At 37.0% G+C, this 13,846-nt stretch overlaps 1 protein-coding gene across 3 annotated transcripts in view; it reads right to left on the bottom strand.

Moving 5' to 3' along the window:
* Window positions 1-13,846, bottom strand: part of MYO15B (myosin XVB) — a 337,586-nt gene that overhangs the window by 172,768 nt on the left and 150,972 nt on the right. For all 3 annotated transcript variants that reach the window (XM_077459669.1, XM_077459670.1, XM_077459671.1), the window contains one exon: window positions 99-205. In XM_077459669.1, the coding sequence (XP_077315795.1) occupies window positions 99-205 (107 nt within the window). The remainder of the gene's footprint in view (window positions 1-98; window positions 206-13,846) is intronic.

The following is a 13,846-nucleotide window of genomic DNA, read 5'->3' as shown; positions in this document are numbered from 1 at the left end:
AGAAAAGCAACATAAAAAGATATATTTAGGTAAATGTTATTCACCAAAAGCACCATATAGTTCCCCTCATTCATATATGTTCACATTTAGGCACATACCTCCATTAATGTTCACTGAATACATTTCATCTACACCGGGTTCCATTGCTTCACCTGGAAAAGGAGGGGCCAGCATGGGTGGAGCTGGGGGGATTGAAGAATTGGGCCTATAAATAGGATGGAAAAAAAAAAAAGTTACAGCAACAGTGATAATTTCTAAATTAAACAACTAAAACCGTTTTAATGACTAAAATATAACTAAAACTTAGTCAAAAGATTGACTAAAATTACATCGAAATTTGACATCAAAATTAACACTATGCGGCCACACATAAGAATAAGTAGGTCAATATAATTAGATAAATAAATGCGGCGCTACCTAAAAAATGCATAAATATAGATAAAATAAAATAAAAGTGGAATGTCCAAATGGGACTAAAGTGCAAATAGGATACTATCCCACTACAGTGATAAATATTGACAATGAGAATAAAGCATATACTGTGCAATAATTAGAATTATAACCCTGCATACATATTCCAAATAAATACAGGAATGCAAATAAGAGATATAAAGTGTAAAAATCTGTGAAAAAATATATATACACCAATCAAGTGGCTATGTGCAAAAATTGCAATATTAGCAAGTGATTGTCCACAAAACCATGCATAAATATTAAAAAGAAAAAAAGTCCATGCAAAAAAAATATATATATGTAGAAGTGATTTCCAAAGGTGACAGTCCACAGCAAACTTCAGTGCCTAGTTAAGTGCACCACCTATTTCCCCCAGCCTCTCACCTCCAATAAATGGCAAAAGAGCGCTGTATGTAATCAAAATGCTGCTGAATCCTTATCCATCCAGCCTCAGTGTTCTACCGCTGTTAGTGTACCGCTGTATACCGCTGTGTACTAGCAGTTATTATTCTCCCAATTTCTCCAAAGGTATCCAGTAAATATGGAATGGAAGAAGACAAAGGGGGCTTTCATGTGTAGTATCCAATAACAACTTTTTAATAAAAGATATCCAAACTTACATGAAAGTAAACACAGGAATACACTCGGCAGACATGAACTTCCGGTTTCGGCCGTAACCGGAAGTGATATGTGCGACACCAAACTCCTTCCCTGACGCGTTGCGTCACACCTCGTGACTTTTTCAAAGGGTAAACCTTTGAAAAAGTCACGAGGTGTGACGCAACGCGTCAGGGAAGGAGTTTGGTGTCGCACATATCACTTCCGGTTACGGCCGAAACCGGAAGTTCATGTCTGCCGAGTGTATTCCTGTGTTTACTTTCATGTAAGTTTGGATATCTTTTATTAAAAAGTTGTTATTGGATACTACACATGAAAGCCCCCTTTGTCTTCTTCCATTCCATATTTACTGGATACCTTTGGAGAAATTGGGAGAATAATAACTGCTAGTACACAGCGGTATACAGCGGTACACTAACAGCGGTAGAACACTGAGGCTGGATGGATAAGGATTCAGCAGCATTTTGATTACATACAGCGCTCTTTTGCCATTTATTGGAGGTGAGAGGCTGGGGGAAATAGGTGGTGCACTTAACTAGGCACTGAAGTTTGCTGTGGACTGTCATCTTTGGAAATCACTTCTACATATATATATTTTTTTTGCATGGACTTTTTTTCTTTTTAATATTTATGCATGGTTTTGTGGACAATCACTTGCTAATATTGCAATTTTTGCACATAGCCACTTGATTGGTGTATATATATTTTTTCACAGATTTTTACACTTTATATCTCTTATTTGCATTCCTGTATTTATTTGGAATATGTATGCAGGGTTATAATTCTATTTATTGCACAGTATATGCTTTATTCTCATTGTCAATATTTATCACTGTAGTGGGATAGTATCCTATTTGCACTTTAGTCCCATTTGGACATTCCACTTTTATTTTATTTTATCTATATTTATGCATTTTTTAGGTAGCGCCGCATTTATTTATCTAATTATATTGACTCACTTTTGGTGTTGAGATCACCGTTTTTTTGCTGGCCGCTTCCTGTGTATGGAATTTAGTTCATTTAGTCCTATAGTTAACTAATAGGTGGAGCGCATTAGTATTTCTTTATATATAAGAATAAGTAGGGCCCCCTACTTATTCTTATGTGGCCGCATAGTGTTAATTTTGATGTCAAATTTCGATGTAATTTTAGTAAGCTGCTGAAAAAAAAAGTTTTTTCTCATTTATTTATTTTTTCTTAATATTTAATATTGGTAATATGTGCAATGGCATTACAGCCAGTACAGTTTACCGTTTTTTGTTTTTTTTATATTTTAAAGTTGCATTTCTGTCAAAAAGCAATATTTTTCATTGAGTCTTGGTTTTATTCATACAAACGTTTTATATTACAATGGCTAAATCTGTGCCTGTACGGCATGTTCAGACCCCAATACCATAAATAACATGTTATATTTTTACTCCAGAAGTATACGAGTTTGGAAATTATAGAGAAATTCTTAAATAATGCATTACAATTAAACTAAACCCATTAGTTACACCCCACGTACATATAATGGGGGCGTATAAGGGCAGGGTGGCCCTTAAGCGCAAAATCCGCACCTGTACGTGATTCCTGTGATCGGCTCTGGAGCGTGCGCGCAGTGATCGGTCACAGGTGAGGCAGAACGGCAGTCTGCCTATGTAAACAAGGCAGATCGCCGTTCTGTGAGGGATGAAAATGGAGATCTTGTGTTTTTTCTAAGCAGAAACGCGGATCTCTGTTTTTATACACTCACAGCATTCCCCCCAAAGTTAGAAAGCACCTCCAGGGAATGCACTTAACCCTTTCACTGCCCCTGATGTTAACCCCTTCCCTGCCATTGTCATTTATACAGTAACAGTGCAATTTTTAAGCACTGATCACTATATTTGTGTCACTGGTCCCCAAAAAGTGGCACTTGGTGTCAGATTTGTCCGCCGCAATGTCACAGTTCTGCTAAAAAACACTGATCACTACCATTACTAGTAAAAACAATGATAACAAATTTAAAGTCCATAAATCTATCCCATAGTTTGCAATAACTTTTGTGCAAACCATTCAATAAACGCTTATTGATTGTTGTTTTTTTACCAAAAACATGTAGCAGTATACATATTGGCCCAAATTGATGAATAAATTCGATTTTTTACATTTTTTTATAACTTTATTTATGTTTTATAGCAGAAAGTAAAAAATATAGTTTTTTTTCAAAATTGTCAGTCTTTTTGTTTATAGTGTAAAAAATAAAAACCACAGAGGTGATCAAATACTATCAAAAGGAAACTCTATTTGTGGGAAAAGGGGACCTCAATTTTATTTGTAGATGCGGAAAGGGTGCCTCAGCGGGACTTTAAAGGGGCAGGACAAATATTTAGTAGGCAATATCTTACTTTAAAACAAATATTTTTTTTTTGTTCTGCAAATTAATGCATTTCTTAATTAGTGTTACAGAGTAATGTATACTATTTTCTAATGTTAAATACATAGAAACTTTAAAGTAACATCTCTGTTATATGAAGAATAATGTTTATTATCTAAATAGAATTTTATTAGAATGTCGACTTATGTTTATATATGTTTATTATTTAATCCTGGTACTACTATATATTCTAGTTATAGAGCTGAGCGGCTTAGTGGTTAGCACTTCAGGCTAGCAGCACTCAGGTCATGGGTTCAAATCCCAATTATAGAGCCACCTGCCTGGAGTTTGCATGGTAAACAGAAACTCGCAATCCAATAGGCAAATGCCTACGGCTTTTACACATGTCCAGTACGAGCGACAAATTTCTCAGTTCAGATAAGAACTTTTGGAGTTGACACCTTTAACATTAGCTGGTTGTTAAGGAGAGGACGGAAAAGCCAGCTGCTGCATCCTTAAAAACGGATGACTCGTCAGCTGTCAGCGGGCTTCCCCGCTGACAGATGAATGTAAAGAAAACTGGCAATAAAAAAATTGTGAATAAAACGGCATGGGGGTCCCCCAATCCATACTAGGCCCTTTCAGGTCTGTTACAAATTTTGAGAGGAACCCCCATGCCAAAAAAATCCATACCTGACCATTACCTGAGCATGCTTCTGAAGATGCCGCACTTTGATGATGAAACGCATTTAGTGGCTGTTCCTGTGTGTCACTTCCGGCCTTGCGAGTGGAACGCACGCCAGATTCTAGGTGGCATCCATCTTTTAATTGTTACAGCGGGATGTTCTTTACATTCTATTACTGCACTAGTGGTGCTTTTTTAATTATAATTTTGATAATACATCCAGGGATTTTACACTATGAGAGGCTATCTCTCTCCATTTTTATTTTATTGCCTGCCTATCCCATGGGACCTTTGGGAGTAACATCAGGATTAATACAAGGAGGAGCAAGGATGTGCACCAGGAAACCATTAGAAACTTTGAGAAAAGTCTGCCTAAGGGCCTACAAGCTTTTATAACTTTCCTTGCTGTATAGTAAGGGGGTCATCACCATCTGATGAGTGCGGTGTATAAACAGCATGAGGTGGAATAATCACTGCAGGGGCACCCTGGCAATCAGGCACAAAAAGCACTGAATATTTCACAAATTTTTAAAAAAGACCGTCACTTTAATTTTTTGGCACAAATGTGTATTATATGTGTTTTGGATTCATATTCCAATGAGCAGGTCCTATAAACTGCTTCTACTAATGCTCACAAATAGTTTTAAAGCTATATGGCAAGTTTATATTAATAGAACTTAATGTAGTTATTTATGCATTAAACAATAAGTGTATTTTTACATGTAACTTGGCACTGGGTCCTGACTAGGGATGAACCGAACACCCTCCTGCTCTGTTCGCAGCAGAACATACCGCATGACGCTTCTTTGCTTGTGACAGTTCTTATATAACTGAGGGCGGGGCCACTCGGTGACTTTCCCGGGTAACCTTGCCCCCTCTGATGCCACGGGGGACTTCCCTATGGCTTATCCGTGGCATGAGAGAGGGGCGGGGCCACCCGTTTATGTAACCGGGTGGCCCTGCTCGCACTTATATAAGAACTGTCACAAGCAAAGAAGCATGACACGGTGGGAGCCTCCCATTGAGGCGGATCGGTGTCTGCTTTTTTTTTTCGGGCCGTCGGCAGAGTGATATAAGAAGATGAATTTTTCTTCTTTTGTTTTTGGCACAGGGTTCCCCTTAATTTCCATATCATTTTGGCCTGGTATGGATTTTAATGGGACCCCCACGCAATTTTCAAATTTTGGTTCGGGAGTTCCCTTTAATATTGAAAAAAGGGGGGGTGTGTTGCGCTTCCTCAATACCAAATAAACTAACAGTAATGCACAATCAAAAATAATAATATTAAAGCAAAAGGTGCAATAGTGCTTATAAACTTGAAATAGTGCTTAGTGCTTATGAAGTTGCATTAAAAGTGCATCTGTGCATCGCATAAAATCAACTGACACAAAGTATCTCTGTGCATCACTCAAGTGTCAACATCAGTGATACAGTGATAAATAAATCCAAGTGCATATAAAAAAACATGTAACAGCTAAAATATGCAATATAAAAAAATATAACTGCGATATCAAAACAAAATTTCAGATTTGTAAAAAAAATTTCAACAAAAATCAATAGCAGCAAATAAGTGAATCTCATTAAAGGGTCCCATACATAATCCAATCGTGAAAGTTAAATGCAGTATCACAATCAAAATAAAGTGCAATGTGCCAAGCCGACTCTCTTCCAGTGATATTCCATGCCAGTACTAGTTACACTAAATAATTACCTCACAGCTGCGAGGTATGCAGCAAAAATCAGCTATATTGCAAGGAGTGCTTGAGACTGGGGGATAGCTGCAGAGAGGAACTTCTGACGGTGCCAAAAAACTCATCCGATTTCCTCGTGGATGTTATCAGCATAAGAGCTCAAAGGGACAGATAAATAGCATCCACCATAGTGTAGCATTTAAAACCACCGATTTTATTAAAACATATAATAATCTACTCACAAGAGGAAAAAACGAATAAGGCACACAGCTGACAGTGGACCGATGAGCGTCTCGCTCAGATGTAAACGTCACTTCCGGTTTCCTACGCGTTACGTCACACAATGACTTCAACTGGGATGTTTCTAAGGTGACCGGAAGTTGCTTTTGAGAGTACTGGGCGGACAGGTTTCGCCCTCTATTTGCATATTGCGTCGCGTTCAAGGCATGTTTCAAGCAGAGCGAGCGGACCAATAGAGTCAGGCGGGTATGTCCCGCCTTCTGTTTACCTCTCACGCTGCGCTCGAAGCTTGTAATAAATAGAGCGGGCAGGAACAGAAAAAAGGAAACAAAGGAAAAAAGGACTAATTATGGAAAACTTTTTACTGACAATAAATAAATAAAAGTGCCAGGTCCATAATACTATGAAATTGTACCAAAGACTATTAGCCTAACACCACATTGTATGCTTTCATATCAAAAATAGAGGCAGGTCCTATATACTAAAATACAGGGCTACGCCGGCGGCCATTTTCTTAGAGACTCCAGGGCTATCTCAGAGGCAGCCATTACTTTGGTGGTGGGGATCTGTTCATATCCTAAGGCACAAAAAAAACTTTAAAACTTTATCCAATGATGGTTTCTTCAATAGTGGGCTTATTTCAACACATTTAAACATATACTGCTCTTAATGCTATTAAATCACTTTATTAACTTAGATTTCTGAATCAAAGCAACAAAGTGAAATTAGCTAAACTAAATAGCAGAAGCAAATATAAAAAGCAGATAAAAAAAAAAACAGATAAAAATGACATATATATAAAACATATTTAAAACGTATATATATATATATATATATGCAATGCATAGGAGGCCTAGAATAGGCCACCATATTTAAAATACAATAACTACCCCAAAGTACTAAAAACATTTACTTAAAACCAATTCAAAAAATTTTTTTTTTAAAATAAGGGGAGGATCGCGGAAATGACGTATACATTACAAAACATCTAGATAATCATGAGCATATAACATCAAAAATGTACTAGATTTATATACGGGGACAGAATCTCGTATTATATATCAAGACATTAAAAAATTAAAATATTCAAATATATAACATAATTATCATGCGGGAGAGAGAAGTATGAAGAACTAGGTAAAGGGGCGCTAAAAATTACTGATAAAACAGTTCAAATCAAACTCCACATTCAATCCTCTAGGGACAAAAGTGTCAAGGGTAAATATCCACTTTGATTCTATCTGGCTCAAAGTCCTCACTTTGTGCCCACCTCTCCAGTGTTTAGCATAGGGGACAATGCCCCAGAATTTTAAGTCCCTGGGGTCTTTTTTATGATGGGTAGCGAAATGCTTAGAGACGCTATGTTTATCATACCCCTTTTGGATATTTTGTATATGCTCCTTGAGCCTAATCCTCAAAGGCCTTTTTGTGCGGCCTACATACTGTAGGCTGCAGCTACATTCTAGGACATATACGGCACCCTCTGTGTTACAGCATATGAAGTCTTTAATTTTATGTGTGTTGCCAGTACTTGTGGACGAGAATTGAAAGACTTTGTTAGGTTTACTTGCTCTTGTGCATGCAAAGCACCTCTTACACGGGTAGAACCCTTTTCCCGTAAAGAACGTAAAGTTTTTCACGGGTGGGTCTGGTATATTTTTCACTATCATATCCCTTAAGGTTGGGGCACGTCTATATATAAATTGTGGTCTAGGTGGTAGAACCTCGTGTAAATCTTTGTCGTTCAACAAAATGTGCCAATGTTTTTTGATTATTTTTTCTATACTTTTGTATTGACTATTATAGTCAAGAATTATTGCTCCATCTTTTGATTTCCTGTTTTTATTTTTGTTCAATTGCGTGCTTTTTTCTTTAGGGAGATCTTGGCGATTCCATCTTCTCTACTTCTGTTATTTTCTCTAGGATTGTACTCTTGTCATAGCCTTTCTCAAAGAATCTCTGTCCCATGGATTTAGCTTGTTCTAAAAAGACTTCATGTTTACTGCAATTTCTGCACAGTCTCATGAACTGTCCTTTGGGAATATTGAAAAGCCAGTTATGATGATGGCAACTTGTTACTGGAAGGTAACTATTTTTATCGACACTTTTGAAATGTGTTTTTGTCTGTAGTCTCCCATCTTCCTGTATGATTGCCAAATCAAGGAAGATTATTTCTTTTTCGTCTGTATTCCATGTCAGTATTATATTCATATCATTGAGATTCAGCTTCTGTTGGAATTCGCTAAGACTAGTACTACTTCCTTTCCACAGTAGTATAATATCATCGATGTATCGTTTATACATCACCAGTTCGCTGGGTGTGTCGGAGAAGACTGTGTTTTCCTCCCATTTCGCCATAAACAGTCCGGCGACACTCGGTGCAAATTTAGCACCCATTGCGACGCCCGTCGTTTGATGGTAAAACTTCCGATTGAACCAAAAATAATTATTCTTCAAACAGAAATCAAGGCATTTGACTATAAATTTTCTTTGTGAACAGATAAGTTGAGAATGTTTTCTTAAGCCCCATTTAACAGCTTCGCAGGCCTCATGATGGGGAATTATAGTGTAAAGTGAGGTTACGTCTGCTGTTTCAAGAATGAACGGTCCATCATTCGAAAATTCTTCCAAGATCTGTAAAACATGTTTTGTGTCTTGGAGATAAGCTTTCGTCCTTTTAACTACTGGCTGTAGAAAGTTGTCTATATAGGATCCTATCCTTGAAGTGAGTGAGTCTATGCCGTTTACTATAGGCCTAGGGGGAGGGTTGATTTTGTCCTTATGGAGTTTCGGTAAATAATAGATTATTGGGGTCCTTACTGATTCTGGTATAAGAAACTGTGCTTCCTTTTTATTCAGGACTGATTTTTTTAAACCCAAATGTACTATTACTTCAAGCTCCTTTCTTCCTCTAAATACCGGGTTTTTTGGTAATGGCCTATAAGTTTTTGTATCATTTAACAGATTTAGCATATTTTCACAGAATTTTTGACAATATTACAATTCCTCCTCCTTTATCAGCTGGGCGGATCACTATATCTTTGCGCTCACTAAGTCGCTTCATTCCACATTTCATATAATTTGGTTCTATCTGCTTCTTGGTATCCAAGGTTTTTAGGTCTTCGACAACAATCTTTTTAAAAACATCTACAAATTTGTTATTATTAATTTGAGGGTTAAAAACAGACTTATTTTTTAAAGTGCTATGTGTAACATCGTTAGGCAAAGGGGTCTGAATTTTTATGGGATTATTGATTAAATATTTCTTTATATTGAGGCCCCTTATATACTTCTGAATATTTACATAGGTCTGAAACTTGTCCAAGTTCTTTTTAGGAGCAAATTTCAGACCTCTGTCTAATACAGCTATTTCCTCTGTTGTTAGGGGGATGCCACTTAAATTAAATACCCCTTCACCTTTTATTCTCTTTTTCGCTTGTTCTCTCGCTCCCGCTCTTCTGCCTCTCTTCTTTTTGGACTTAACTCTCTTTCCCCCTGTACATCTCTCGCTTTCGGGGGATGATGATCCAGACCTCTCCCTAAAAAAGCCTTATTCTCATATGGATCGGGATAGTAGGTCTGGTAGTAATGATCTTCTCTTTCGTCATCCCGATAATCTCTGAGTGGCGCATAACGGTTATAAGTAGGAACTGAGTATTGATCATACAGTCGTTGGTAGGATTGTGGTGGTCCCCAATCATCTCTTTCCCTGCGATTATAATCGTAATAGGGAGCAGGGTTTCTTACATATGGGGGATGATATGGACCTCGAGGTTGTTCATAAGAAGGATGATTCCAATTGTCACCATGGCTGTACTTCTTATTATTGTTATTAGTTTTTTTCCAAGGGGGTTTCTTCCACCCCTTTTTTGGGGTGTGAGAATTCTGTGGGGGTCTCCTCTCTGAATATTGAGGTGTGGATTGTTTGGGAAAGTTCTGCCCATCATTAGATTTACTTGTCTTTGGAGAATCATTCATCCTATTCCTAGTTTGTCCATTGGATGTAGGTAACTTATATGACACAGAGACTGGGTTGACTGGGGGTGCAACTGCCTCCAGTCTAACAGGTTTTTCAGGTGTAGAGTATGTAGAAATCGGGTCTAGACGTCCCAATTGACTCTGCCATCTGAAAACCTGATCATTCTTAAAATCTCCCATGTCTCTAGTATATTTTTTGCTCTTTCTAGTTTGAACTTCCTTGTCTTTCTTTAGTAGGTCTTTATTTAGCTGTGTTGTCAGAGTTATAAAATTCCGTGGACTCTTTATGTATCTCTAAATCACTTTTGATTTGCTCTATGTTTTGCTCTACTATTTTTATTTTTCTCTGTTTTCTTTTTAATAGAAACTGAAGTAATTCAAATCCTTTCTCGTTAAAGAACCTGAACCACTAATCTATTGATTCTTGGTCCATCAGACCATCATTTGGTGGGACATCCCACCTAAGACGTCTAGGAACTAGACCATCCTTCAAGTACTGTTCAAAAGTGGTGGTGTCCCACCATAGACTCACTCTCTTTTCCATATTATATCTACGTTTTTTTTGCCAGATGTTCTACATTATTATTTTTATTCTTAGTTTCTATATTGGCAGCATTAAACACTTCTTCCAAATAAATTTTCCTCTTCTCTAAGAAGGAAAAAACCTCCATATTTGCAGCAGAAGTAAAAAGTTTTTTAAACAGTTTTTTAAACACTGAATATGTTTTCAAAGGCTCCTTTCTGTAAGGCACCAAGATCTCCTTAAAGAAAAAAGCACGCAATTGAACAAAAATAAAAACAGGGAATCAAAAGATGGAGCAATAATTCTTGACTATAATAGTCAATACAAAAGTATAGAAAAAATAATCAAAAAACATTGGCACATTTTGTTGAACGACAAAGATTTACACGAGGTTCTACCACCTAGACCACAATTTATATATAGACGTGCCCCAACCTTAAGGGATATGATAGTGAAAAATATACCAGACCCACCCGTGAAAAACTTTACGTTCTTTACGGGAAAATGGTTCTACCCATGTAAGAGGTGCTTTGCATGCACAAGAGCAAGTAAACCTAACAAAGTCTTTCAATTCTCATCCACAAGTACTGGCAACACACATAAAATTAAAGACTTCATATGCTGTAACACAGAGGGTGCCGTATATGTCCTAGAATGTAGCTGCAGCCTACAGTATGTAGGCCGCACAAAAAGGCCTTTGAGGATTAGGCTCAAGGAGCATATACAAAATATCCAAAAGGGGTATGATAAACATAGCGTCTCTAAGCATTTTGCTACCCATCATAAAAAAGACCCCAGGGACTTAAAATTCTGGGGCATTGTCCCCTATGCTAAACACTGGAGAGGTGGGCACAAAGTGAGGACTTTGAGCCAGATAGAATCAAAGTGGATATTTACCCTTGACACTTTTGTCCCTAGAGGATTGAATGTGGAGTTTGATTTGAACTGTTTCATCAGTAATTATTAGCACCCCTTTACCTAGTTCTTCATACTTCTCTCTCCCGCATGATAATTATGTTATATATTTGAATATTTTAATTTTTTAATATCTTGATATATAATACGAGATTCTCTCCCCGTATATAAATCTAGTACATTTTTGATGTTATATGCTCATGATTATCTAGATGTTTTGTAATGTATACGTCATTTCCGCGATCCTCCCCTTATTTTTAAAAAACATTTTTTTGAATTGGTTTTAAGTAAATGTTTTTAGTACTTTGGGGTAGTTATTGTATTTTAAATATGGTGGCCTATTCTAGGCCTCCTATGCATTGCACATATATATATATATATATATATATATATATATATATATACGTTTTAAATATGTTTTATATATATGTCATTTTTATCTGTTTTTTTTTTTTATCTGCTTTTTATATTTGCTTCTGCTATTTAGTTTAGCTAATTTCTCTTTGTTGCTTTGATTCAGAAATCTAAGTTAATAAAGTGATTTAATAGCATTAAGAGCAGTATATGTTTAAATGTGTTGAAATAAGCCCACTATTGAAGAAACCATCATTGGATAAAGTTTTAAAGTTTTTTTTGTGCCTTAGGATATGAACAGATCCCCACCGCCAGCGTAGCCCTGTATTTTAGTATATAGGACCTGCCTCTATTTTTGTTATGAAAGCATAAAATGTGGTCTTAGGCTAATAGTCTTTGGTACAATTTCATAGTATTATGGACCTGGCACTTTTATTTATTTATTGTCAGTAAAAAGTTTTCCATAATTAGTCCTTTTTTCCTTTGTTTCCTTTTTTCTGTTCCTGTCTGCTCTATTTATTACAAGCTTCGAGCGCGGCGTGAGAGGTAAACAGAAGCCGGGACATACCCGCCTGACTCTATTGGTCTGCTCGCTCTGCTTGAAACATGCCTTGAACGCGACGCAATATGCAAATAGAGGGCGGAACCTGTCCGCCCAGTACTCTCAAAAGCAACTTCCGGTCACCTTAGAAACATCCCAGTTGAAGTCATTGTGTGACGTAACGCGTAGGAAACCGGAAGTGACGTTTACATCTGAGCGAGACGCTCATCGGTCCACTGTCAGCTGTGTGCCTTATTAGTTTTTTCCTCTTGTGAGTAGATTATTATATGTTTTAATAAAATCGGTGGTTTTAAATGCTACACTATGGTGGATGCTATTTATCTGTCCCTTTGAGCTCTTATGCTGATAACATCCACGAGGAAATCGGATGAGTTTTTTGGCACCGTCAGAAGTTCCTCTCTGCAGCTATCCCCCAGTCTCAAGCACTCCTTGCAATATAGCTGATTTTTGCTGCATATCTCGCAGCTGTGAGGTAATTATTTAGTGTAACTAGCACTGGCACGGAATATCACTGGAAGAGAGTCGGCTTGGCACATTGCACTTTATTTTGATTGTGATACTGCATTTAACTTTCACGATTGGATTATGTATGGGACCCTTTAATGAGATTCACTTATTTGCTGCTATTGATTTTTGTTGAATTTTTTTTTACAAATCTGAAATTTTGTTTTGATATCACAGTTATATTTTTTTATATTGCATATTTTAGCTGTTACATGTTTTTTTATATGCACTTGGATTTATTTATCACTGTATCACTGATGTTGACACTTGAGTGATGCACAGAGACACTTTGTCAGTTGATTTTATGCAATGCACAGATGCACTTTTAATGCAACTTCATAAGCACTAAGCACTATTTCAAGTTTATAAGCACTATTGCACCTTTTGCTTTAATATTATTATTTTTGATTGTGCATTACTGTTAGTTTATTTGGTATTGAGGAAGCGCAACACACCCCCCCTTTTTTCATCTTTTTGAGTATTGAGAGCCAACTCATATAGTGTTTGCTGCTCCTGTCAGAATAGAACTGTGCCTTCTGATTAATTTGGCCATATAGCGCGGGAGCCTTTGAAATACATATTCAGTGTTTAAAAAATCCCTTTAATATTCATACCAGACCCAAAGGGCCTGGTAATAGACTGCTCATTTTTTCAATGGGTTTTATATTGCTGAGACCCGACAATTCATTACAGCCGTGATCAGTTTAATTTTGCTGTGGTACTGTTCTAAACATGAGAAAACTGCACCACTTTACAGGCATAGTATAGACAACCTCCATGCACAATATTTAAAGTGGTGGGCCACCCAGAAAAAAAAAATACATAAAAAATAAAAAATAAATCAGAAAAAAAAAATGAAAAAAAAACTTTTTTTTAACTTACCAGAAATGCCTATTGCTAGGCACATCATCCTAATCTGCCTCTTCCTTCTCCGCGGAGATCTTCTATCTTCTCTCCTCCATGCGGCGTCTTCTGGGTAATGGGT

Source organism: Lithobates pipiens, unplaced genomic scaffold, assembly GCF_037356315.1.
Source record: "Lithobates pipiens isolate NorthernLeopardFrog02 unplaced genomic scaffold, aLitPip1_a1.2 Scaffold_28, whole genome shotgun sequence".
Classification (NCBI taxonomy): Eukaryota; Metazoa; Chordata; class Amphibia; order Anura; family Ranidae; genus Lithobates; species Lithobates pipiens.
This window is presented reverse-complemented; position numbering and strand designations above follow the sequence as displayed.